The sequence below is a fragment of the Neodiprion pinetum genome, chromosome 2 (assembly GCF_021155775.2).
Source record: "Neodiprion pinetum isolate iyNeoPine1 chromosome 2, iyNeoPine1.2, whole genome shotgun sequence".
NCBI classification, from domain to species: Eukaryota; Metazoa; Arthropoda; class Insecta; order Hymenoptera; family Diprionidae; genus Neodiprion; species Neodiprion pinetum.
The window spans coordinates 3585405-3610961 of NC_060233.1; the positions used below are offsets into that span (position 1 = coordinate 3585405).

The 25557-nt window shown below is 38.8% G+C and overlaps 4 protein-coding genes across 10 annotated transcripts in view; 1 reads left to right on the top strand and 3 right to left on the bottom strand.

Annotated features, from left to right (window-relative positions):
* Positions 1-17293, top strand: LOC124212761 (galactokinase). 5 transcript variants are annotated; one of them, XM_046613173.2, is made up of 8 exons: positions 12837-12855; positions 13941-14108; positions 14369-14567; positions 14924-15110; positions 15481-15623; positions 15726-16020; positions 16182-16503; positions 16621-17293. In XM_046613173.2, exons 3-8 carry the CDS (start codon positions 14406-14408, stop codon positions 16715-16717), a joined length of 1206 nt encoding a protein of 401 aa, XP_046469129.1. In that variant the 5' UTR covers positions 12837-12855; positions 13941-14108; positions 14369-14405; the 3' UTR covers positions 16718-17293. The 5 variants fall into 5 exon arrangements, with proteins under 5 accessions (XP_068989770.1, XP_046469127.1, XP_046469128.1 ...); XM_069133669.1 differs by lacking the exons at positions 12837-12855; positions 13941-14108 and adding an exon at positions 1-19; XM_046613171.2 differs by lacking the exons at positions 12837-12855; positions 13941-14108 and adding an exon at positions 11912-12170.
* Positions 1158-8892, bottom strand: LOC124212751 ((E3-independent) E2 ubiquitin-conjugating enzyme UBE2O). The gene is made up of 9 exons (XM_046613138.2): positions 8545-8892; positions 7683-7856; positions 7390-7548; positions 6642-7292; positions 6339-6549; positions 6069-6252; positions 5617-5942; positions 3799-5490; positions 1158-3654 (listed from the first exon to the last, which is right to left on the bottom strand). The coding sequence occupies exons 1-9, from the start codon at positions 8758-8760 to the stop codon at positions 3254-3256; spliced, it is 4014 nt and encodes a 1337-aa protein (XP_046469094.1). The 5' UTR covers positions 8761-8892; the 3' UTR covers positions 1158-3253.
* LOC124212760 (uncharacterized) lies at positions 9334-12570 on the bottom strand. Its single transcript, XM_046613170.2, has 9 exons — positions 12078-12570; positions 11484-11670; positions 11232-11361; positions 10885-11111; positions 10703-10763; positions 10482-10610; positions 10021-10371; positions 9851-9933; positions 9334-9773 (listed from the first exon to the last, which is right to left on the bottom strand). The coding sequence occupies exons 1-9, from the start codon at positions 12112-12114 to the stop codon at positions 9647-9649; spliced, it is 1332 nt and encodes a 443-aa protein (XP_046469126.1). The 5' UTR covers positions 12115-12570; the 3' UTR covers positions 9334-9646.
* Positions 17283-25557, bottom strand: part of LOC124212755 (sodium-independent sulfate anion transporter) — a 23031-nt gene continuing 14756 nt past the window's right edge. For all 3 annotated transcript variants that reach the window (XM_046613151.2, XM_046613150.2, XM_046613149.2), the window contains 10 exons: positions 23489-23896; positions 22828-23063; positions 22252-22453; positions 21955-22175; positions 21243-21591; positions 19927-20229; positions 18933-19078; positions 18231-18401; positions 17929-18082; positions 17283-17837 (listed from right to left, as the gene is read on the bottom strand). In XM_046613151.2, the coding sequence (XP_046469107.1) occupies positions 17797-17837; positions 17929-18082; positions 18231-18401; positions 18933-19078; positions 19927-20229; positions 21243-21591; positions 21955-22175; positions 22252-22453; positions 22828-23063; positions 23489-23690 (2025 nt within the window). In that variant the 5' untranslated portion in view covers positions 23691-23896 and the 3' untranslated portion in view covers positions 17283-17796. The remainder of the gene's footprint in view (positions 17838-17928; positions 18083-18230; positions 18402-18932; positions 19079-19926; positions 20230-21242; positions 21592-21954; positions 22176-22251; positions 22454-22827; positions 23064-23488; positions 23897-25557) is intronic.

A 25557-nucleotide genomic window follows, 5' to 3' on the forward strand; every position in this document is an offset into this window, starting at 1 on the left:
TGAATGAGTGCAGTCAACGGTGAGTCGCATCGTTTATCCCTAAATTTTAGTTAGTTAAATTGTTTTAGTTAGTTAAATTGTTCAATTGCACCTTGCGTTAGATAGTACTACTCATACTTTTACTCAATCGCAAAACTTAATCATATTCTACGAACAAGATTCGAGCATAATGCGTGGAAAGGGCGCGTACCAGGAAACTTCTATAGCGAGTTATCTATTCCTACCTTACCTCTTATTATTATTAGATGCCTTGAGATGAGCCGACCAGTATGCATTCTACAATACCGGCATGTCAAACTAATGAATCAATAAGAATGATCAGGGATCAAATGTTTGCTGATATCCCTAAAAAACAAAACCGAACGTAGGTCTATGAGTCTACCCCCTCCACCTATGCCAGCACATTCGCCTGCATCCTTCGTCTAGTGTTTTACTAGGCTTTGAGCTAGTTTATTAAATTATTGGTCAATAGCATATTCGCGAAAAATGACAAATGTGACAAAACAAAAAGGAGGACAAAATTGCGCAAACCCTGAAAATTGACTTCTGTAATGTAACAAATGAGTTATTAAAGTTATTTCATTATTTTCACAAAAATATATTTTCACGGAAAATTTAGGCAGGTATAAAATGATGGGTTTTTTTAGAACATTTTTTTCCGTTGAACAGAAAGGAGAAAGGTAATAACAAATTCCATTTCATCTATTTACTTAATTGCTTAGTGACTTTTTATTGATTCAAAATCAAGATTACATAATTTATTTATAATAATATATCAATGTAATATACATACCAAGTTATGAGTACCATTTTTTTCTGTTTTTGTTATTTTTTCGTTAACATATAACGTAGGACTAATTATTTGTTGGTATAGATAATGAATCATTTCTTCAACAGTATCATGATTAAAACATATACATATGTATAGCGGAAACGAAGCTTCATGGCTTACAAGTAATGTTTATAATAATATAAATAGCTGGCACATATACAAGGCATCCCAACATCACGTTCCAACGTTTTCGTATGTTTTCTTTTGTTCATGTATTATTCACTTTATCTTCTATATATTTTCATTTTTATTTTACTTCTTCATATTTTTAATTTCTTTGTATTCAATATAAATCCATCGTTTCACAATAAAATGAACGAAACTCTTTCCTTCTTCATCTTCTTTGTAATTTTTTTTTTTTTTGCTCAAAGTTCGTTTTTCCTTTTATCTTTTAATAAACAGCACCATCGATAGTTGACAGAAGTAGAAAAGTTTGAGGCTTCTTACAGAATCTGTTCATCTGTTTATAGATTCAAAGAATCTTAGGGGGGGCTTGAGTTAAGACGAAGTAATAATTTTAGGATCTTTGGAATTGTGTGTAGTTCTTATATAATTTCATATAGTAAAACAAATGAACTGTCTTCAATTTATTGTTGACATTCCTCTCTTGACGAAAATAATGATAATGTAGGAACACCACACCACTATGACAGCTGACAAATGATAGTTACAGAAAAAGTTTGTCTTTGAACTACTGTAAAGCTGGGCGTGATATACGTACATAAATAACTTTATAGCAAATTTACAACAACAAATTAATTCGTCAATCACAGTATCATTAAAAAAGCATGATGTCCTTTAGTTTGCTAGAGTCAAGTTTTCCTTTTAAACTTTTTTTTTGTATCATCAACAACTTGCTCTATACATATTTTCAATCTGATTTTTCCCTTAGAAGGGGCAAATCAGTGTTTAAGCTGTGCTAAATTAAACATATATCTACAAATGCGAACGAAACCGATTACACTAAATTATACCCTAACTTGAAAATATAGTTTTCACCACTGAGCAGAAAGTTTTATCCTCTGAGACCATCTCATGTTAGACAATATTACGTTTACATATAATATATGTGTAATATAGGATTTATAGCAACAGGAAATAACTAAATCGTATAACTAGAAGAAACAAATTACAACCTGTACAGGGTGCGGGAAAGATTTATCGATACAGAACAATGTTTAGAAATATAAAAATATGAAATAAATAAACAAAAAAATAACGACACATTTACAGGTGCGCAACTCTTGAATGAAAAAGACATCGTAAAATAATACATGGGTATCTCAATAATACTGAAGTAATATCGTGAATGTACGTAATTGATAATCGTGAATAGTACAACAATTTAAAGCAATTTTTAAGTATCTAAATGTTAAACTTATAATATAGTCACGGTGGATGATTTTAACGCAATATTAAATACTGGTTTCATTTATGGAAAAGACAACCTGCATTTTGTCCTCCTATTCGTTTGAGAATGGCAATTACATAGAGAGAAAAGAAACCTTGATGCTTCAATGAAGAGTGTCTAGTCTTTATTTCTTTCTAGACTCTAATAATGATTAAACTTTTTTTTCTTCCAATATGTTTCTACCTCAATGTTTTACTAGACTAGCCTACCTCTAATCATTTTATTTATAATATCATATATTAGTGGATGGCATATGATTGCATATGACTGACTGAAATAGAAGAATTAGAGTCGGTGTTCTATAATTTAATAATATATTCACATACGTTCTAGCGTTTCAATAGCTATCATATTATTCAATCAACTTGTTAGCTCTGCATATTGCGGTATAATTTCTTTCTAGAGTTAATATTATTTTCGTATAGCTAATCATATTCGAAACTTTCGATTAGCGTCTAAATTTTGCGAACAACCTTTCGTAGAAATACTCAATGTTGTATGATATCATTGCAAGAGTTACTGGCGACAGAGATTCGTAGCATAATATTTATCTACGTCAGTATATTCCGAAAATTCCATGACAACGGCAGACTTTATGATAAATACTTGAGAATTAACCCGTCTTTGTGTCCTTTAACTCTTCGGTCGATTTCCGTGCAGTTTGTTCTTTCATTTGTCTACAAACTCGAAGGATGGTAAAACAAAATATATAAATAAACAACGCACGTTGTCTTTTACACGCCTTATTTCACAAAATAACCGAAATTATTACAGATCGCAAATTGTCATGTATTATGAGTTGAATCAAGGTACTAAATACAGTCAATTTCCTAATTACCCACTTAAAGTTTAGCGGCATAACTATAACCACAGCATCGATAACGATATTTAGCATTTGATAAATAGATACTATAAACATACGGATTTCAAGAATAATTATTCATTTAATTAATATATTACCGAATAATTGTGTAATTTTTATAAGCTAAAGATTTAGATTTACCTTGAGGCTAGCTGGTATTACGCTCGGATGTAGTTTTTTTCGTCTCGCTGACAGTAGTCGCAGAAATACTCGTCGACATGATCTCAGATTTTTTTAGCGAATTTTCCTTACTGCACTGATCATTCGATATGACCTTTTTTACTTCTTTAGTGCCGTTTGTTGTTGCCTTCACGTTAGCCTGTTTAATCACAGTATCCGATTTTACACCACGTATGTTTTCCCCATCATTCACTTCGCTTGCGGTAATTTTCAACTCCATTGTATTTCCGCTGTTTGACTGACTCGGAGGTCTGCTCATTATTCCCTCTTTCGCAAGTACCTCTTTGAAAGTTGCTAAAGTTTTTCGCAATGTGATGCAGAATCCACGTGATGCAGGGATCAGAGGAAATTCAGGAAGAATTTTTTCATCTGCAAAGAAAAGAAATAAATCTTATACACGATTTATTTTCGCAAAACGTTGATGACGTTGGAATACTTTAGAATAACTTCATTAAACTGACGCGAAGATTTACTGATTTTGCACGGTTTCGGTTGAATAATTTACACACTTACCACAGTTGGCTATCTCTTTGAACGTTGTAGGTGTGATCGGTGACAATGGATGCTGGCTATTGTGTTGCTCAGATATTTCCATCCACAGATCAAGGCGCTGGAGTAACTTTTTTGCATGTCTTTTGAAATGTTGTATAATCGTTTCTTTGAAAACTAGTGGTGGATGTTGAAGAAGTTTTGTCTGGGCTTGAACGAGCTTCAGAACAACCATCTCATTGTACATTCTAGAATTTTCACGGCCTTGTTGAGATCCTTTCTGCTTTTCATAACCAGCTTCGTTAAAATAGGGCTCAGAAACAAGGATCAGACCTTGAATCGAAACGATAACTTGCAGCAGAGTCGATGAGCTGGTCCATATTTCTGTCCCACGTCCTGCCCAAGTCCCTAAAAGACTAACGCACACTTTACCATCTTCATACAAGTTTGGGTTTAGTCTATCGCTACAGTAAGAAATGTAGTGACACAAGGGAGGAGCTGCCGGATAATCGGCGGACAGTTGAAAGTCGAATAAAAAGAGACCATCTTCGTAAGGCGTCTTCTCGGGCCCGCGAATCATTACAGAATACAAATCCATCCTGTCTTCAAATCCTTTGACCCAAATACCTGGGGGCAACGAGTTTCTCAGTAGCTTCAACTCCTTGGAAACAGTTCTGAAGAAATTCGAGGGGTCTGTCGGTTGAAACATTGTCAATTTGAATTTATGGCTATCAGGAGCAGTGTCTTCAATTGAGAAGCCTTCGCCTTCTGTGTAAACTGGCGGTGGTATTTCAATCGAAATTTCGGAGGGTTCTGAGAGAGGCGGAATCGGCTTGTCTTCTTCTTCTTTCGGTTTTTTCTGCGGGGATGAATTATTCGCGGCATCTGAGAGAGACATTTTTGACAAGCCAAACCTCTTAGAAACCTCTGCGTGAGCTTGCACCAGTTGAGCCTTTATCAGAGTACATAATTTCACGCAAACGTGAGAACTAGCGACGTTTTCTTCAGATCTTGCCATCGCTTTCTCCATGCTCTCGTCTTTTATTTGTTCAGTTTTTTCCATACCTGGCGAGCGATCCGCCACGTTGTTAACATCTTCGCTGAGAAGGAATTCTCCGCTAGATTCACTTGAGCCTGACTCTTTTTTAGAGTTTTCTGCAGAAAATAATCCGGAATCTTCGGGATTTGGGTTAATATCAATAAATAGTTGATTAATCTCATCCTCTTCCTCTTTACTCGATTGTTTCTTGGCAGTACTATCTTGGCTACCAGGTGATATTGCCACCTCGTTCACAGTTGTACTTTTGGTTTTCAAAGTGCTATTGCTCGTCTGAAGGTTGTTCGTATTCGTTATGTTCGTATTCGTTATGTTCGTATTTTCAATGTTATCCTGCTCGGCGTCAGTTTCGGATCCTCCTGATTGATGCGTAAACAGTCTGGTTACTTGGTCGGCCATTCTCTGAGCCACATTAGCTCTGCCTCGTTCTCGGACGCGTTCCAAAAGTCCTTGGAAATGGCTTTCGTGAAAGAACGATGTCCCCATCAGCTTGTCCATGTACCTGCAATCTTTGTAAACTTCAAGGAGTCTCCTCATCACCTCAGTTGTTTGTAAAGATGGGTTCTGGGTGAAAATCTCTTCCAATCGAGACATTGCAATTCTCGCCTTTTCAATGTGAGCAGCTAGCTTTGGTTTTATGTTCTCTGTTTGCTCTGTACCTAAAATCGGGGTGCAGGAAAAATGATTGGAGTCAGAAGTACGATGAAGATTGAAAAATTTTAACCATCGGTATTTGAGTAAAAGAGATTCATAATGGATTGAAATGAAACGAAAATAATCTTCACCGTCTGGATCAGCAATAACGCAATCTTCAGATTCAGTTTCCCATGAGGCTTCTGATGATACGTCGTCCCAGAGCTCTCCCTCATCACTATCGTATTCCCCAACCTTATATAAGTCTTGGGGCCAACACATACTGACGTGACCATCGGCCCACCAGACCTTGACTCGACCTTCTGGATAATTATCTAATATCTGCCCAGCTGTACATCCAGCATCTTCGCCTTCGAAGTTCGCTATACGAATAACTAAGGTACCAGGTCTGTACTGGAAGTCAGGATGATCTTTCAGATCGTAAACACTGACCTCGCGTTCTTGTAACATCGTTGGCCTAGTGAAAATAATCCCATCATTAATTCATCGAAGATTTTAGTGGACTTTGAAATATAAATATCACTTGGCTCGAAGGTTATGGACACTGTTAAAAATTGTGGCAAATAATTTGTAGTTTACTCACTGAGGACTTTGGCTTGAAGTGTATGTTCTGAACCATTTTACTTTAGCCGTTCTGCCTTGATGATCAACGCTCTGTACGACACCATACATTCTTGATTCCTCTTTTTGGTCGACGACAAAGTCACCAGGGAAAAATTCTTGGTCATCTAAGTGATGTATAGGATACAACTGGGTGGAAGGAATACCTGAATAGATGATAAACCTTGTCAGTATAGTGTCATGTATTGACACAGAGTTTCAATATGGAAAAAGAAAGTATGTGTGTTAGTACCAATTTCGACGGACCCGTCTTGCCAGACTACGTTTGCTTTTGTACTCGTCGACAAAGTTTCCACGACTATTTTCGTTCCAGGTATCAGTGCAACAGGTGCAACTTTCTTCTTTGCTTTGCACAACTTTTTTTTCTTCAGAACCTTCGTCATCAGGGCAGGTCCTCTCTTTTTTTTGCCCATAGACGCTACGCTAGAACAGCCGCTGGATACCTGTAATTTTTATACAGGCGCAGGTAGGTTTTATTGTGCTCACAAAAACAACTATCTGCGTTGAACTTGCTCATAGATTTTTTCCTACTAACCGAAGCTGTGTCACTTTGTGACCCTGTATCTTCTGTATCCCAATCATCGGAACTTTCTGCAGTGGTATTTTGTGGTGGTGGCATTAAACTGTTGTTTGCCAAGGAACTGTGCGAATTGTTGACAGGATTGTTGGCCAAATTAGCCTCCAATCGCTCGGATGTTTGACGATCCAGAATTATAGGTTTATTGTCAACAGGTTTGGTAACGCTAACGTTTACCCGGGATTTCCGCGGGCCATGCTTTGGTACGTTGAAAATTTCTCTTTGCTGTTTTCTCCACTGTTCTCGGCTGATTACATTTTCATTTTCCTTAACGGTGTAAAAGTTACGATCCCCGACTTGTAGTGTCGAGGGTTCAAATACATTGAGGAGCTTTAATTTTTTGAGATCTTCACCCTCCACTACAAACTTTGGTTGCACCTGATCCGTGCCAGCTCCGTCTTTGGAGTAGGCTCTGCACTGCCAGTGAACTCCTATTGAATCAGTCTCTATTTTCTCAACAACAACTTTGGTTATTTTTTGCGGCTTCAACTTTCTCTTTGCCTTTAATTCCTTAGTGCACAAAATCCATTGCGCGTCTTCCAGACAATGTAACGGCCCCCAGAGGCTTTGACCTGGATAGAATTCGGAGGAATGTGGAAAATCGTTATCCTGAAATAAAAAAGGATCGGTGGTATAAGGTGAGCATTGAAGTATCGGAAATTGATCCGATGCTCATTCCACAGATCAGTGTTGAATTACACGTTACATTTTCTCGCTTTTCTTCAAACTGTTCCAGAGCACAGGCATCTATTTCATTTATCACACAACGTGATCCATCCGGCATTGCCAGCCATAATTTTGAATGGACCATCTTAATTCCACCGACCCAAGAATCCATGCACACGGCTATGTCCGTAGAAAATTCCTGCAAATGTTGAATTCTGACATTAGGACAGATCGTATTGCAAAAAATACTCTCGTTTCAACATTGACATCAGACATGACTAGATTGGATGTCTGTAAAAACTGATGTTAAAGTAACGTCGAACTGCTATGCACCTCCAGTGGCACCAAATCTTCACTTTTAACATTAGTCAAGATTTGTTTAGTTCCAATGACTTGAACACAAGCGGTTAATTCGATGTCTCGACAGTAGCCTCTCTGCGTGTCCTTTCCCTTAATCATACGACGTACAACGTCACCTGGCATCAGTGATCTGTCAGCCAGATGTATCTAAAAAAAATTAAACAACAAATGGATAATTGGTTGATGTAACAACTACCTAACAATGGGGAGGCTTAAAAAAAAGGTTAAGGTATAATCTTGAGCAAAATGACGAGACATTCGATGCTTTACGGCCCAATTAACAATAGCATGTTTCAATTAGATGAAACATTCACCATGTTGAAGTTCATAACGATTCATGCTGAGGAAAAACCGTTACTTCGCGATTTTGGAATTATTTGAATTCAGTACACCATAATAAAATAAAACATACTTATATTTTGAAATTCTTTTTCCTTCCAAGTGATTGTAAAAATAAGAAAATAGTGATTTTTCCCCCAATGTTTCGATACGATAACGTTACAAACTTCAATATCGTGAACATTCCGGGTATGTTCGAAATTCAAAATTAGCGCCCAGTGAAATGCGAAGTATGTTATGCGCCGTTTCTTCATTTTGGCAAGTTGCAGATACGTTGATTGAAGTGTATATCGGTAGGATATGCGGTATTTTATGACGTGAAAGTAAAGCTTATACGCAGCGAACCGGTTGATTGATCGGGTGGCAAGCGATTCCGATTTAGGGGTAGCGTAAGAAGGGAGAAAGAGAATGAGAGAGAGTGATAGGGATAGATAGAGATAACAGAATGAAATGGGAAAGGAGAGCTGGGAGGAGTAGCTCGTTCGGGAATTATCACCTTCTTAGAATTGACGAGTTCCTCAACGCCGGAGGGGTGCCAGACAGCGTGGATCTCTCCCTGTTTCCGCTTCGGACTCTCCTCGTTGTCCGAACTTTCGTCCGATGAGTCGGGGTCGTCGTTTCCCATGACGATGCCAAACTCAACGTTACCTCGCTTGTCCACGCGGTAAATAACGTCCTCGTAGAAATATTCAATCATCGTGTTCGCAGCCATGTTTTCTATCCTTATATCGGTCCGGGGTTAGTTCGTTGAGACGGTCGGTTGCATACGCACTAGATACGCACACACTCCGCGGTCAGCCGTCGGCTCGGTGCCTCGCTCTGGCTCTTTGCCTGCTGCCGACGACAGCCGAGCAGCTGACGACAGATGACAGAACCAATCTTACGGCGCACACTCACCGCCAACGATGGCCGGGCGATCGCGCCTTGACCCTAAAGACGCGCGCGCCGGGATTTAGGCGATTCTCGAGGTTTCGAAGCGGTCCATTCTCTGCCCTTCATCGCTCGGCCCTTCAGGACCCATTTTTGTTTTTTTAGTTTCACCCCGTGGCAACCCTTTTTTTTCAACCTCTTGTTTTTGTTTCGATCTCGTTTGTCTTCTCCTTCGCTCGCTTCAATTATTCAAAAATAAAAACGCGCCCTCCTTGCGTGGACTTCGATCGTATGTATCCTCATTTCGAAGCGATGCGTTGTGTGCAGAATCAGGTTCCATTTTAGTCTGCGTTAATTTATCTGAGGGAAAATTGAGCGGCCGAGAGACTAAAGAAACAAAATCTTCTAGGTACACTTAAAATTGGGGAATTGATTTTTATTTTGTAAAAACCACGAAGATTAAAATCAACGCGGTATCTACAAGATGTATACATTGTACATGTTAAATTAGGCAGAAAATATACATTTATTTGAAATTCTTTTGATATCGCATATTAATTGATATATTGTTGTTTTTCTTAATTCCTTGATGGAATATATTGTATTCTTATTAACAGCTTGTCAATCTGCGTTGAATTATTCAGCCACCGTTACGGCAGCCCTGTTTCCTTTACATAAGCTTGAATATTAGGCATTCCCTAGCCAAATTTGACAATGTAAACGAACATTCATACAGCAAAGTGTGTTCGCTGGAAACCTTGGCCTAAACTCTGCAAAATTGTTTGTACTTCTTCTTCGTTGTGATGGAAAAATATATAGGCATTGAACTTTGTCGCCACGTTACAGTTTTTGTCTCTGAAACAAGATAGATAACATAACAATTGTTACAATTTTTCACCAACAATTGCACGTAACTTTGATAATTATCTTACCCCGCAATGAACGCAAAGTAGTCTGGAATATTAGCAGTACGCCCGCATGATGATATTTCCATATAGCTGTGCTTCGAAATGATCTAGAAATACCAGACAGTACACAGTTAGAACAAAAATATCTCTCAATGGCTAAAGCTAAATATCTCGTTGATCCAAATAAAACTTACATTATCATCGTTTGCCCGTGTGACTCTGACTCCTATCTCCAAGCATTCGAACCTGACACTTGTCGACTGGAAATCCTCAGACTTTAAGATTCGCCAAATGGCTTTTTCGATCTGTCTTACATCACCTTCCGTTCCAGTAGAAATAGAACCGCAGTACTTGAGCACGAATCCAGCTTTCAGCTGTTCGTTCTCTGTATTAGAGTTGTTTACCCCTGATTTATCATCTCCGATACAATCGGGTTTCAGAATCGGACTTCTCTGGAGTAGTAATTTTTTCATATGATCGATATTTGAGCTGCGAATCAGGTGAACAATTGGTCCGTAAACATCTCTGGATTGTTTATACCGATACTAAAACAGTTATAAAACTGCTGTGGTAAAATCACGTCAACAATACGTCGCAATTGACGGTGCCTGACTAGTAAGTCGTGTCATAGGAAAAATAACCATTTGATCCATACTTTAATGATATGAAGAGATATGGGTTGTCCTATTGCCTTTTTCATGATTTTTCCAAGTCTTCCCTTGGCGCTAGCAGTTATAACGTTTCCGTTGATCTCATCCAAGACATCGCCAAGCTCAATTTTGTCCTGATAAGAGTATCGCAATAATTATGCCATTGCATTGATTATAAATAATTTTATGCATTGTAGCTAAATATGATTTTACAAAATATTCTTACATCTTCGGCAGCGACTGAATTTTCGTCTAAATTGACGACCAGAGCCTTCCCCTCTATGAAGCTGGACAGAAACGTAAAGAAGAGATTTTTATTAATAAGTATCGAGCGTTTACGTGAACGAGATTGACGCTACTTAAAGTTACATGCGTTTGCATCATCAATATCTAATCATCTAAACTTACGAAACCGACATGCCCATTGTCTTACAAGGCACGAGTTCAAGTGCTGAGCACTCAGGAAGCAGCCATGTGTCGTCCAGGAAACTGGCATTTTTCAAATTCAATCGAAAATTCAATTTACCGCATTGCAGCAAAACGGATAGTAGTATTTCCCCTAAAATTTCATCGCCCAAAATGCTTTGGGGTTCGTAGTAATCCAAGGCAAGTGGAAACGCGGAGTTATTCTGTGCCTGTTGAAAGTTGTACTTATTATACAGATGCACGAACAACGTACACGTGAAAAATTGCCTGACGAAAAAAAAAAATAGTTTGCATCATAATCATACGTAATTCTCTATTGGCATGCTTACTAATATTTGGATAGGCACATGAAGGCATTGACGAGTAAGACAAATCCTAATCAAAAGCCTTAGTCGTCCAACGGGTGAGCGAACTTTACAGTTCGCTTTGACCGCCTCCACGGCCGAAGTGTATGCGTAGCTGAAATTCATTATCTCATCAACCAATCCGCAATTCATGTATGTATAATTAAAGTGAGAGAAAGTCAATTAAAGTCAAGTCATTCAATCCTGCATAAAATGAATTCAGTCAGATATTTAAACCTTTGATTTTTAGCCAGAACCTCTTCCATCCAGTACCAAGCTTCAGCTAACTTTGGAAATCCTATAGCATTCATACGCATCAGAACACCTTTTTGCAAGCATCTCTCCAGACTTTTGCAAAACGACGGTAAATCTGGATTGCTGTCGTCGATATTCCCCGTACATTCGGTTAATTTTCTGGTCCAGCCTTGCAAGATTAAAAAGCATACAATTTGTGTATTTCCTGTAATTGCCTAGTTACATTAAATCAATTACCGGATTAGTTAAACGATTCAAGCTTTGATCCTATTTTTAAATACTTTTTAGTACCGATGGCGGGTCGTGAGAGGGCGCCACTTGACCTTATTTTCAAATTAAATATGTAGAAAGAAAAAGGGGGGAGTAAAATAAAATATCGATCGATAATATAAATCCATTAATCGAAACTGATAAAATGCTCGACCGACGTAGAGGTGAAAAAAATTTAATCAGTACTTATCTGACGTTCCAGTTGATTCGATTACGTTAATCTCTCGAGTTTTCACAGCGACAAAATACGGCCGAGTTACATAACCTGTATCTCCGAGGGGTAAAAAGGAACTATCGGATAATTACCTTTCAATTCCTTAATGAGAGGATCTGAGACCGACATTGCATAGTGTTACGATTAGGCCTCCTCGTCGATGATACACGCAGCTAAAATCTGAGGTATTTCCCCCTTTTCACGACATTTATTGTCATGTTTACCGACAGCTGCTTGTTTATTGAGCGTCCATGCATTCGCGCACTACTCGTCCTCTATGTACTCGCTATTATACTTTTTATCAGGAACGATTTATTTGGTACCTCCGCGTTATATCACAACTTTTCGAACTTCGGTAACCACTCAATATCCTTGGTTTCCTCCTACCAGACGACATTGTTTTTTAATTAAGTTATCAGTTTACGTCAGTTCGAACAACATTACGAAAATCAATCTAAGTCACTGTCGGTCAGGGTTGCCATACGTACGATAACTATAGTACATGTACGATATATTTACCGTCCGTACGATACACGATTATCGTACTAATTTGTACGATAATTGTACCATATTATGTGAGATTGTCCTATATCTTTTTTTGCTCCTTAATTGATACGTCAGAACGTCACCCGGTATTTTTGTGATAAGTTTTCTTCCCGCTAGATGGCCGTCAAGGTTATTACTGAAATACAGACACAGAGAACAATAACAAATAACAAGAACAACAGAGAGCGATAAAGCGCTAGGCCGCTCGCTAGGCGGTTATTGGTCGATCACTCGATCTCGTCAATGTATTGGCTTCTCTGTTTCCAGTGTTTTCTCCTTTCTCTTACTGTTAGTAGTGCATGTTTATCTTGTGTCCATAATTTAGTACGATAATTTATAATAATAGGCGATAATTAGGACGATAATTTTTTTTACCATCGTACGATCAGTGTACGATAAATTTGTGCAGCCTGGTACGATATTTTCGCAACAGGGCCGATTTAGAGGTCGAGAGGCTTCGGGGCAACAAAGGAGTGGAGGCCCCCTGGCCCCAAATTATGGTCCAAATAAAGTGGACAATTTTTTTCCGTTGAGCTTTTCAATGAATAATTTGTTGTGGAACCAAGGATAGATTATTTTATTATTTAACAAACATATAAATATAATCGGAAACGAGAATTATCTGAAATTAAATTCTAGCGTTAACGAACGGAATCTTCCGAGCTGTTTTTGCCGAAAAATCGTTGATGATTTCGCTGAAATCCAGTTCCCGGAGTAGATCACTTTCAATACTCAGGAGAGAAAGCTTTGATAGACGATTTTGTCCCATCGTGGTTCGAAGCCTATTTTTTATAATTTTCATTTTTCAAAATGAGCGCTCTCCCGTGCAATTTGATACCATCAAAACCAAATACATTCTCAGTGCAATTTCAAAGTTTGGGAATGTAGCTCTGAAATTTTGATCTTCGAGAATTTGGTAGTAAAATAGTTCCGGAGATTGGTCTTTTCCATAGTCCTTTTTGTATGAGTCGATCAAAGATACAAATTGAACCAACTCATTACCAAGACTAGGTTCTAAATCATCCTGATAAATTTTCACCAATGCCTCTGCTGCAGCGTGCAGATTTTCAGCATCCATCTTGTCGATGTGATTGAGAAATCCAAATCTCGAACGTACAGTTTCATAAGCATGCAATCTTTCGGTAAGCGAAACGCATAGCTGGTCGACCACTGGGATAAAAGCGGATACTTTGTATTTCTCCTTCGGTGACAGATTTGCGTCTTGTGCTTTCCCGTAATCAAGCGGATTCAACCTCACGTTTCTCGTTCTGGTCCTGGTGCGTGATTGTACGTATTCGTCAGTCTGAGATATTTTTTTGGCAGAAAAATTTCTAAAAGCGAAAACAGCGTAAAAAAATTTTTACTAGTGTTTATATACTAGTTGGAATTTGAAATTTTTTTTTTCGAAGTCTCAATTGTAGGGGCCCCTCTTTCGTGGAGGCCCCGGGGCTGTAGCCCCGGTTGCCCCCCCCCCCCCCCCCCCTAAATCCGACCCTGTTTCGCAACGGCCATCTGGCAACCCTGCTGTCGGTGTTAAGTCTTGGAACATCCACAGTTCTTTGTATGTTCGTAAATCAGTAAGTTTAATTCATCGATCGACAAATTTTCACACCAGCAGTGAGAACTGCTTATTTTAATCTCCGTTCATTTTACCTCAACCCATTGTCTATAGCTCTTGCAATTTAGTTTTAGCCGGCGTTATTTTACTCTTGGATTATATGTGCCGAAATGTAGTTACGATTGACGTACATCAGAATACAAATCTTCTCAGATGTTCTAAAATTCTTACTGCAGCTGCTCGTGTAAGAGATTTTGTCAATTTGCTTACTACTTTCAGTTGTCTCCAAAGTCAAAGGTTTCAAGTATAATTGAAAATGGCTACTGTTATACCTGACAAAAATGATCTTCGAGTAAAAGCACTTCAAGCCTTTGCTAAAGAATTTGGGGAAGATGCCACATTTTGCGCTTGTGCACCTGGACGAGTAAATTTAATTGGTGAGCACACAGATTACAACGAGGGATTCGTTTTGCCGATGGTAATGATTTGCCGTTTGATTTTTTCATTCAAATAGTTGCGAAGTTGCTAAGTGTACAATTTTTTTTGACCACAATTCTGTCCAATTTCTGCAAAATTCGTACACAATTCACTATCATTATACTTAGTGACCTTATGACGATGATATTGAAGCAGCTGGTTTCACGTTATTATAAAATTTTTCTTAACCAACAAGATAGTTTATATAACAGACTCCCAGAGACTAGTTGAAGTCGTTGTCAGTACATGTTCAATTTTTGCAAATGATTGATGACGCCGGTAGAGATGCAGTAGATAAAGTATACTTTTTTCCAGACTTTGTGTGCGATGATTAAATTTGCAATCCATATCCTTTAGGCACTCCCAATGGTAACTGTAATTGCAGCCAGACCGAATCAATCTCACAGATGCGTTGTTATAACCATGAGTGGGTCTATTGGACACGTAGACCGAGCGGAGTTTGACATAAGTAATCGGGATGAAATGAAATCTGGAGAACCAAAATGGGCAAACTACGTGAAAGGACCAATTGCAAATTTCACGTGTTGGTATAAGCTGGATACATCTTCATATAAACCTGCAGTTCATTCTTGTTATATCATACAATCTATAAATGTAGATTTACGATGACTGATAATCAATGTAAATCTACCTCTAAACAAAACAATGTTCTGATAAGCTTTGCCACGGAATTATACTAGATTATCTTATGAACCCACAGCAGCTTGCTGGTTGTAAACATATCCACACATTTATATTGCACTCGTTGTTTACGTAATAGTATAACTGAATGCATGGTACTGTTGCATAAGCGATAGATAAAGAGATAGTGTTTTTTTTTCCACTCATTTCGTTGTTATGCAATTGGAAAAACGCATAACTCCTGATTTTCATACCCTTGATATCCTTTTCAGGCAATTTGCCAGGATTTGATGCACTCATTATTTCAAGCGTGCCTGTTGGTGCTGGCTTGAGCAGTTCCGCAGCCCTAGAGGTTGCTACATACACTTTATTGGAGGCTTTGAGTGGTTGCAGAACTATAGAGCTCAATATCAAGGTAAAGATGACATTTTTTCACCTTCTTTTGTCCTTGGTGGGGAAGCTCGTTATGAGGGTTACGTAAAAAGTAGAGAATATGCATATCCTCCTTATTGTTTAGGCCGTAGCATGCCAGCAAGCCGAGCATGAGTTTGCTGGGGTTCCATGTGGGATAATGGATCAGTTTATATCGGTAATGGGAAAGGAAGGTCATGCCCTGCTTCTTGACTGCAGAAATTTGAGTACAAAACATATTCCAATGGTTCAAGAGGACTGTGTTTTTCTTATAACGAATTCAAACGCTCCGCACAAACTTTCCAGCAGCCAGTACACTGAGCGTCGAGAAGCCTGTTACGTGGCTGCAAGAAGACTGAATTTGAAGAGCCTGCGAGAGGCGACCATTGCTGATTTAGACAGTAAATTATCGAGCATAACGCGTTATCAGTTTTGCACAGATATTCAGGTCGTAGACTCATATACACAAGCACGACCGTGAATAATTACGTGTCATTTCATCGCCGATTCAACATTCTGACTCTCGATTTGTGTTCATATGTGTTTAAATCGATTTTTTTAGTTTTGAAAGCGCAAAATGTCTGTGAGATGCTGATAAAAAGGGCCCGTCACGTCATTACTGAGATATCTAGAACTGTCGCTGCTGCACAGGCTCTGGAAGAAGGTTCGTTTGTTAAGTTTGGACAGCTGATGAATGAGAGTCACGACTCTTTGCAAAAGGACTATGAAGTCTCATCCCAGGAACTAGATAGCCTTGTTTCGGCAGCTAGAGAAATTCGCGGCGTTCTGGGAAGCCGGTTGACTGGTGCTGGCTTTGGAGGCTGCACCGTTACCCTGGTCAAAAAAGACTCTGTCGACGAGTTAATCAAAAACATCAAACAGAAGTTCGTATCTGACAATCGTGGATCTGTATTTGCCATTTTTCATTTTGCTCAGACAATGTTCGAAAAATATCATCGAACTCCGCGCAGAACGTGTTGTAGATTTCTTTTCTTCCACAGGTACAAGGGGAATCCAGATTTTTACGTCGCAATACCTGACGGAGGGGCTCGAGAGATGGGAATTAATTACTGCAAGTGCACTGACGAGCTTCACTAATTTATTGTGACAGAATTTTGAGAGGGTGGCCCTGAGTTAGGTCTTGATTTCAAAGTATTTTTGCGATTTTCGAACTTGACACACCGTGAGCATTTTATTCTGTTAAAATGCATAGTTTTTCGGGTTAAATTTTGAAATAAGTCCTAAAATAGTGCGACTCTAGTATCATTATCAAATTAACGTGTCGTCTAAAGTTGATTTGCAGTCGCCGTGACATCTGATATCTTTATAGCCAAATGAATTTATTTTTATTACCGTTTAAACTTTGGTAATGACCGGGGTGCAACCAAAGCAATAACGTCGAAGTAATTTAAAACTGATTGTGCAACCAATTGTTTTTTCGAATAAATGAAAAACGAGGAAGTAATTGGTTTTGTAACAAACAACAATGTTACTCTTACGTATTTTTATGACCACTTTATAAGTACCCAAGAAATTGTTGGGAGATTGTTTGAACGTAAAGTCGACTGTTTTACCATGTTTAGTGATGAACGATTGCGAGCGACTTCGTTATTCCTAAACTAATTACTGTTCTGCGTATTTGTCACGATAAATAGACGCCATGACGAGTTTTCATTATCATTTTTTATTGAGCCATATTTCAATAATCCTAATTATTCTACGCCGCATTCACTTCTGTGGATAATATTCAATATCTTTGCCTACTGTACAAGGAGCATATGTATACGTATAGATATAGTATATGTATTTTAATACTGTTGCGTAACCTGGCGTTCACTGCCACAGCGAAGAACTTCTCGATTATACACGTGAGAAAAAAAATTCATTGAGCTTGATTCTTTGATTCGATGAAATAATTAGGTTTACGCTATTTAAAAATTGTCCCGACTTTGCAGTTTCGACAAAGCAATAAAATAATTCCGTACAATAATCTCGTCAATTTGATGAAACTGTTTCTTGCACGAAATTATTTCATCGAGTCAGATGAAACTGAATTATTTCGTAAAATCAAAGATTCACGATAGTAGGAGATTTAAATATTTTTCTAAGTGCACGACGCGCCGCAAAGTTGAGATTCTTACTCCAGGTATTTACATACTTGTAGTGGCCTCAGATTCTCAGTGTCTCGTTACCGGAGTCGTTGACAAGTTGGAGAATTCTAAAATGAATTAAATCAACGTTAATTATTAGTCACGTAGCTTTGAAATATCGCTGATAAATCCAAAATTTATCGTCGTTATATTTCTTACCTTTGAGGTAGTCGTTTAGTTCCGTTTCGCTTGCGCTGCATCGAAGATCGGACGGTTTTACACCGCGAAATATTTCCACAACGCTTGGTTTCAAGTTATGAAATAACAGCGGCTGTCCGCGACTAGCAAAATCTTGTACGAGAATTTTGATACCCTTCAAAACACGACAGAAAATTATTTTTTAACGTAACTAGTATTTACTACCTGTATTCACTCGAGTGTAAAAATTCAACATCGAATTAATAACTTGGCCACACTTATATTTTGCATATCGATCTGTTATGAATACCGAAAACTCTCACCTTGGCGGCTGTAAAATCGGCAGCTTGTATGTGAGTCGAGTCGATGACAACGGGGACGGTCTTTCCTTGTCGTAATCCCTGTTTACTGACAATTGCCCTGACATATTCGACGCTTGGAAAGACTAGGCTTCTGTCAGGTGTGATTACGAGGTATTCACACCCACTGGCGCTCTGTAAAACGTGAATATAAGTGATGGGAGAATTTGAATTCCAAAAGAACGAGTGTTCTAAATTTATGGGCGTATATTTTTAGGAAATCAATTACATACACACATAGGCATTCGAGAATATATCGCATACGCTGGAAATTTACAGTAATTAATATTTCAACGCCGTAAAATATATACATTATTATAGTATTCCAAAAACTCGCGAAGCCTGCGGTATAAAAATTATAATGGTAGAGATATTTAGACGCTATCGTGATGATCAAATTTAACGCCTCTTCAAAGTTGTGAAACTGCTCATCACGCATTGCTCGGGGATATTAAACGCTGCTTATTAGCCAACATATATAGATATATTATACAAAAATACTGGCAAACAACGATTTAGAATGCCTTATGTTTCTTGCCTTGTCGTTTCTTTGTGATCTATGCGATTATGTCGTTCGGCGATTTCATAATGTTATTTTCAACCTGCTTTTTCCTTTAGGTCATTGTTGTTTTTTTTTGTCTTATCACAATCCGATAATTCACTTACCGTTGCTTTGCGAACGTTGAGCGTTGGTCTGGCAGAAGCGTAGAGAAGAAACAACAGGTTGATTCCAATACCGATAACTATTCCCAATTCCAGTCTTATGAATAAGCAGCAAAGAAACGTGGCGAAAGCCGGAATTAGGTCGATTTCTTGAAAAATAAAAACAAAATAGAAACAAATAAATATCGAAAGAACCGTAATTTACGGGTTTCGCTTGATCGTTTCACATTCCGCATAAATAGGAACTGAATCAGCATATATTCGTAAGTGGTGGTAAAAAATTTAATATCATTTAGACTTCCGCTTACTGTAATCTTCGTCGGAGACGACGGTAAAATTTGAATGCGGTTGTAATCATTTTTTTTTTTTTTCTTCCGCTGTTGCAGAGATGGGTGATTTTGAGGTCAAGTCAGTGGGATATTTAACGATATTTATTCCTTCGCGGACGGAAAAAGAGTTGATCAAAACTAATACACACGAATTATTGAATACGTCATTGATAGATAAAAAAAAAAAAAAAAAAATGTATTATACAAAATGACTATAATTTCAATAGACGTTTCTTGTACTACGGTAATATGTACTTCCGGGCTACATTCACATACAAAACGTAATTCCATTCATACCCAGTTTAGGATTCCAAAACACGAGTAATTCCGTCAATGTCAACGATAACAATAATAATTTAAATAACAATAGTAACGGTGCACACTGTCGGCAAAAAAAAAAAAAAAAAATCGGGATCGATTAGAAACGTGAATAAAATCCGAACGCGTTGACCGATTTCCGAAAACTTTCTTTGAATAATAATTTTTTCCTATATCCCACTTTTTCGAAACCTGTTTTTCTTCTGAAAACTTGTTCTTCTTCTACTTTCGAGCGAAAAAAAAAGTTTTCGAAAATCGGTCAACACGTTTTCATTTTATTTATCTTTCAAATCGGTCCCGGGTTTTTTTTTTTTGTTTGTTTGCCCATCCTGTGTAATATATCGCCTTACTTTTTGTTCTCCACATCGGTTTGATAACGTGAAACTCGACCATGAAGACAACCGCCGCTATGATTACCGCTGCCAGAGCGGTTTTGGGTATATAGTAGAAGTACGGTGTTAAAAATTGCAGCGATAGGAGGACCATTAGCCCGGTGTAAACACCGCCCATCGTCGTTTTAACCCCGGAAGCATTGTTGACGGCACCGCGGCTCAAGCCGCCTGTAACTGGTATCGATGATACGAACGCCGAAACCATGTTGCAGGCGCCCAGGGCCAACATCTCCTGCGTCGCGTCAATCTGCTTGCCATTGGCTGTAAAAATGCGGAGACGAAATTTATTTCGCGACGATAATTGAAATTCGGTAATACGTATCTGTAATATATAATAATATATGCAAACGTAGAGGAAGTTGTCGAGAAAAGAGAATGAAACGTCTGTAATCGGTGACCTTCGCCTTTGAAATATTTACATCTCATATCAATATTGCTCATGACGTTCTTATATTTTATCTTCTTTTTTTCGCGGATCCAGTTCTCTCGCATAGGTATAATACATACACAGGTATGTGCAGGTCATGTATGGATAACTTAATTTTAAATAGGAACACGTTTGTACGCCGTGATCTAAAGAATAATTTATACATCACGTGACAAACGTACGTAAAGATGGAACTCATACACCTTAACAAACTATTCGTCTACTCATGATATAGGTATGTATATATATATAATGTATGTATGCAGTATGGATATCGACGATCATGTATCAATCCCCAGGGGAAATTATTCCAATTCGCGGACTGACTTTTTAAGCCAGCTGGAGGAAATTGAATGAATCCGGCTGGTATGTATAGAATTGTCCGTGGATTATTGGAAATTTTGATGAAGTAAGAAGAAGAAGAAGGTAGGAAACCGGGGTAAATACGATTTGGATGATGAGGTTTGTCGAAAAGTAGATTGTGCAACAAGGTGGCAAACTCGGTCTTTCCGAGCCGAGCGTAAGTTTTATTTGCAATATGAGTCGTAGGTGAGTCGAAGACGAATATTGAAAATTTGCGAGGCGAAAAGACCGTCGCCTCCTTGTTGCACGCGATTCTTTATTACAAGAGAATGTTACGCGTTTTTCCCACGAAGTACGAAATTGAGGTTAGGATCGCGTAACGTCAGATTGGTCAGATTTGTTCGCGACAGCGCATGCGTGGAGTACAGAAAAGACTTATTTACTTCGCGCATACTTCGAGCACGGAAAACACGAATGGAAGAATGCGTAAAACATGCTCGCGTTATTACGAACGAGATTTTCAGAAAATTGCTTTTAAACTTACAGAATACTTTGGATATGGCGATGCTCTCGAGGAGGCTGAGGAGCGGCAAAACGAAGCATCCGGATCCGAGAGCCGAGAGGGTGTCGGCGAAATGGAGGAAAGTTTCGTTCCCACCAACCCCAGTGAAGGGCGGCGTTTCGAAGCTGGGCAATCCAGGCTTGACATAGCCGGTAAGGACGACGGGCGAAGTGCCGGCGTGGGTTTCGATCAAGTAACAGCCAACGCTGCAGATAACCACTATCAATATGTTCCTGGACGTTGATATGAACCACAGGCAACTGAGAATTGATTTCTGGAACGGCGTCGGCTCCTTAGCGTCCTTTGGTGTGATCGGGAGGTCCTTTAATTTCTGCGTCACAATTGGTGGTCATTCATTGATTGTATTCGTAGGTATAATATGAACAATTCGAGGATAAACATTACACATCTAGGTGTGTACACGGTACTGCGATGCGATGATTTGAAATACGGTCATTCAATTTCCTCCTAATTTTTAACGCAATCGAGCCTACGCACGATATTATGTCGCAAGATTGTACCTCCACAAGTTAACGCGGGATAAATAACTCCTTTAACAAATAGACAAAATTGGAGCAAGGTGCAATTATAGCTTCACAGGCTGCTGAGAGTTGTTGTTTACATTTATTTTTATCTCGACAGGTGATGACACCGCCATATCAAATGAATATATAGTTTCACTTGGCGAGCTTACCCTGAGGAGTAGAAGAACTATCATGCAGACGACACCGAGAACAGCGTCCCACAGCCGGGTTTCCGAGATGTGTTCGAAGATGGATTGCCAGACGTGTAAGAATTTCGCTGCCGTAAAATTCAGCCCGAGAATATCCTTAACTTGGGATGTTGCGATTATAATCGCCGCCGCAGAGGTGAAGCCAACCGAAACAGGGCCGGATATGAAGTCTATCAAGAAACCTGTCGCAGGAGAAAAGTGGAAAGCATGAATTTTAAGCGCGGTCGTTTCTTTATCGGGATTCGCCTTCGGACTTACCCAGCTGTAGAATGCCCATCAACAACATCACGCAGCCCGAGACAAACGTCAACAGGATAGCGAACTCCGGACCGAGATTAGCTTTGTGCAAAGTTTCTTTGGTCAGGATAGCCAGTATCGCTGTTGGGCCGACAGGCACGTCTTTGCACGGGCCCAATATCGTGTAAACGAAGCAAGCCATGAAGGAGGAGTAGAGACCGTACTGAAACGATTCGAAGTGGGTTTGAGAAAATCATTAAAGGGTTATTAACTTGGTCAGGATTTTTCAAAATTCTATTAAAAAAAAATTTCATTATCGTAATGACATGTAGATACATATATTTAAGTACATGCACAGAAAATTTCATGTTGATCCGACAAGTATTCTCGAAGTTACGCGCATATTTGTTTTCACCAATGAAAAATATCAAAATGGACTTTCATGTTACCCCAATGTGCGTATAAATTTTAATATTATTAAATTGAAACGTCTCTTCGTGAAAAATCCTTGAAAAATCGCTTTTTCACGGCCTCCTGACTAGGTATAACTCCTTAAAACAAAAAACGAACATCAAGGCTCATGAGGGGGAAAAATACCTGCGGAGGAACTCCGGCTACACTTGCGTAGGCAATGGCTTGCGGAATTACAGTGAGACCGACCGTCAGACCGGCGACCAAATCGTTCACCGCATACCCTCTGTTGTACTTTGGTAGCCATTCGAATATCGGTATTCTTCTATAAAGTATCTTCTTCGTGCACGATCTTCGTATCCGGTGACAGACCCATTTTGCTCCCGATGAACACGCGAGGCCTCGTTCCACATCGTCGAATGCTGAAGAAGGAAAAACGAAGGAAGTTACAGACGACGTTCACACTTGCCGGGTCTTCCGACCGGTGTATTTATGCACCTATATCAGCCACATACTATTTGATAGAAATTTTCACTCGAGAATATCAATCGTGCAAAACATGCTGTGAAATACTTGTACACACATGCAGTGGCAAACCGATAGGGTGACAGCTAATCAATGGTGTTGTTTTGATCATGATTAACCCAGTAGCTTTATCGAAGATGGAACATCCGATTAACAAACCTGAAGAATTTGTCCGAGTCTTTTGCCTCAAACGAATTTCATGAGGCTGCAATGCGTTACACTGCATAGGGTACAGATCCACGATTTGTGGTCGTTTTTATTTACTAATTTTACTTCCAATCCATTCGGTTATTCGATTTATAACTATAAAACTATTAATTACCAGGAGTGCCGAAAGTGATCTTGGAGGCTTCCTGAGGTGCGGGAGCGCTGAGTCTGTCACCGATTTCCGGTTGAGACTGTGTGTGATGATCGTCATCCACGGTCGATGGGGGATTTGGATTTCCGGCGGGAGTGAAGCCCGTCAGTCTAACTTGCCTCGCGTCCTCGTTTTGATCCTCGTCCGTGACACTGTACTTGGTCATTGCTGAAGAGATGGACGGTTTGCTGAACGTAGTATAGCGTCTGCTTCGGACTAATTTTTAGACCGTGGTTCGGTACCTAGTCGTTTGGCAAGAATTTCCTGCACCGACAAAATTCAGGGGGATTCCATTGTACCGAGATTTGTTTTTCTTGCACTCCGTTTCACCCCCTTAATTACTATTTCCTCGACGAATAATTTGTCAACGATCTGCAAAAAGCAAAAATAAAAGGGGAATCCCTGTAGTAATTGTGTATTTAGCATGAAATCTATTTTCCAACTACATCCATAAATAGACGTACTGCGCAAATTAGTCATTGGAGGGTAATCATCACGTTGACCAATTTGAACTGTACACACACAAATATGTGTATAATATATGTTACGTGTGTATAAAAACCGCAGTTTGCACTTTGAATGCTTGTTTAACGGTAAAATTAATGCTCGTTAATTTATTTAAACGTATATTTTGTGCTAACGGTCTTTGTCGAATAGTAGTTTCGAATTACGCTTAGAGGAGATCGACTCGGTGCGAAATGTCTTCAATAGATTTTGACATTGATATGGGTATTATATTGTGCGTAATACTTTTCTTGCCGGATCGTTTCTAGTTCCTTATACCTGGTATTTACCGTTATCCCTGTATTCCATGGTTAATCATCTTTAAATTAATTTCTCATACCTTAGTCAAATGTCATTGACAAAGTCCCCTGATCACCCTGATGATTAAAACAACGAAAGAAGTTTCTGAGGTCAGGAACGGTGATGTGAACGCCGATCAACCTTTTCCAACATTCAGAGACTGCAATTCCATTTCCTACCGACTCAAAGCTCATAGGCATAACTAACAGACTAGAAATTCCCATTGTCGGTTATCGCATTCGTTTTCGCAGTGTGACTGCCCGTGGGCCGATCCTAATCTCATGTAAATTAATCTCACAACCCTTATCATTGCTTTCTTTCAAAGCGATTGTCTAATTTTCGGTAAACTTATGCCTAAGTTAATTCTAATCTTGATCACATAATTATGAACACAGCAAAACGATTGGTTCGAATTTACTGAATATATCGACAAATTTTCTTCTCATATCGATGAATGAAAAGAAAAGAAATATTAACTGAGTTAAAAATCCAGTGAAACTGCAGGAAAATTATTTATCTCGAATGAAGAAATCATTCGTTTCGCCAGATTTGACATTATGGAATACAATTTGCACTATTATCAAATCTTGGAATCTTCACATACCGTCGCACGTTTTATTTCCATACCGATGGAATAACTTTTACCATATTATATATTTACTCAAAAATTAAACCTTCGGTTTTATTCTACTCAATCGCGTTATTGAGACACGTATTTGAATCGATACAAGCGTGGTATTGGCACATAAGACAATTAGCATTAAAACTCGTCTGTGCTATTGAGAAACGTATTGGTAAAAATTATCAATCGAAAGAAACGACGATGTCTATACATATACATATATATATATTTATATTGCCAAAGTTAACAGCGTGCTTATCTCCGTTGTACGATCGCAATTTGCGGATAATTCTGCGGGATTACAAGGCACAAGGTAATACAGACCGAAATGGCAATCATGACGGTGAACGGTGCTAATTATTATTCTTCGAAACAGAGTATATACAAGTATACAACGACCGTAATTAAGATAAGAGAAGAAAAAAGAACACGCGTAAAGCTCGAGTCCTTCCGATATTCGAACACTACTTACATCAACCTGAAGAAAAATTACCTTTATAGTATTTCGATCTCGAGACGATCCTACGGCTATAATTAAATCTCGATATGGGTGAAATAATCCGTGGAATTCAGTCTCCTCTTCGTTCTCGGCTTTCAGTGTCGGTGA

Coding starts and splice junctions, on each gene's coding strand:
- LOC124212751 (XM_046613138.2), bottom strand. CDS start 8,760: ATGGCTGCGAACACGATGATTGAATATTTCTACGAGGACGTTATTTAC. Junction 6,550..6,641: donor CACAAAGTGACACAGCTTCG/GTTAGTAGGAAA, acceptor TAAAAATTACAG/GTATCCAGCGGCTGTTCTAG. Junction 5,491..5,616: donor CGTTATTGCTGATCCAGACG/GTGAAGATTATT, acceptor CCCCGATTTTAG/GTACAGAGCAAACAGAGAAC.
- LOC124212760 (XM_046613170.2), bottom strand. CDS start 12,114: ATGTCGGTCTCAGATCCTCTCATTAAGGAATTGAAAG. Junction 11,362..11,483: donor GTTCTGGCTAAAAATCAAAG/GTTTAAATATCT, acceptor AATGAATTTCAG/CTACGCATACACTTCGGCCG. Junction 9,934..10,020: donor CACGGGCAAACGATGATAAT/GTAAGTTTTATT, acceptor TGGTATTTCTAG/ATCATTTCGAAGCACAGCTA.
- LOC124212761 (XM_069133669.1), top strand. CDS start 14,406: ATGGCTACTGTTATACCTGACAAAAATGATCTTCGAGTAAAAGCACTT. Junction 16,021..16,181: donor GACCATTGCTGATTTAGACA/GTAAATTATCGA, acceptor CGATTTTTTTAG/TTTTGAAAGCGCAAAATGTC. Junction 16,504..16,620: donor ATCAAAAACATCAAACAGAA/GTTCGTATCTGA, acceptor TTTCTTCCACAG/GTACAAGGGGAATCCAGATT.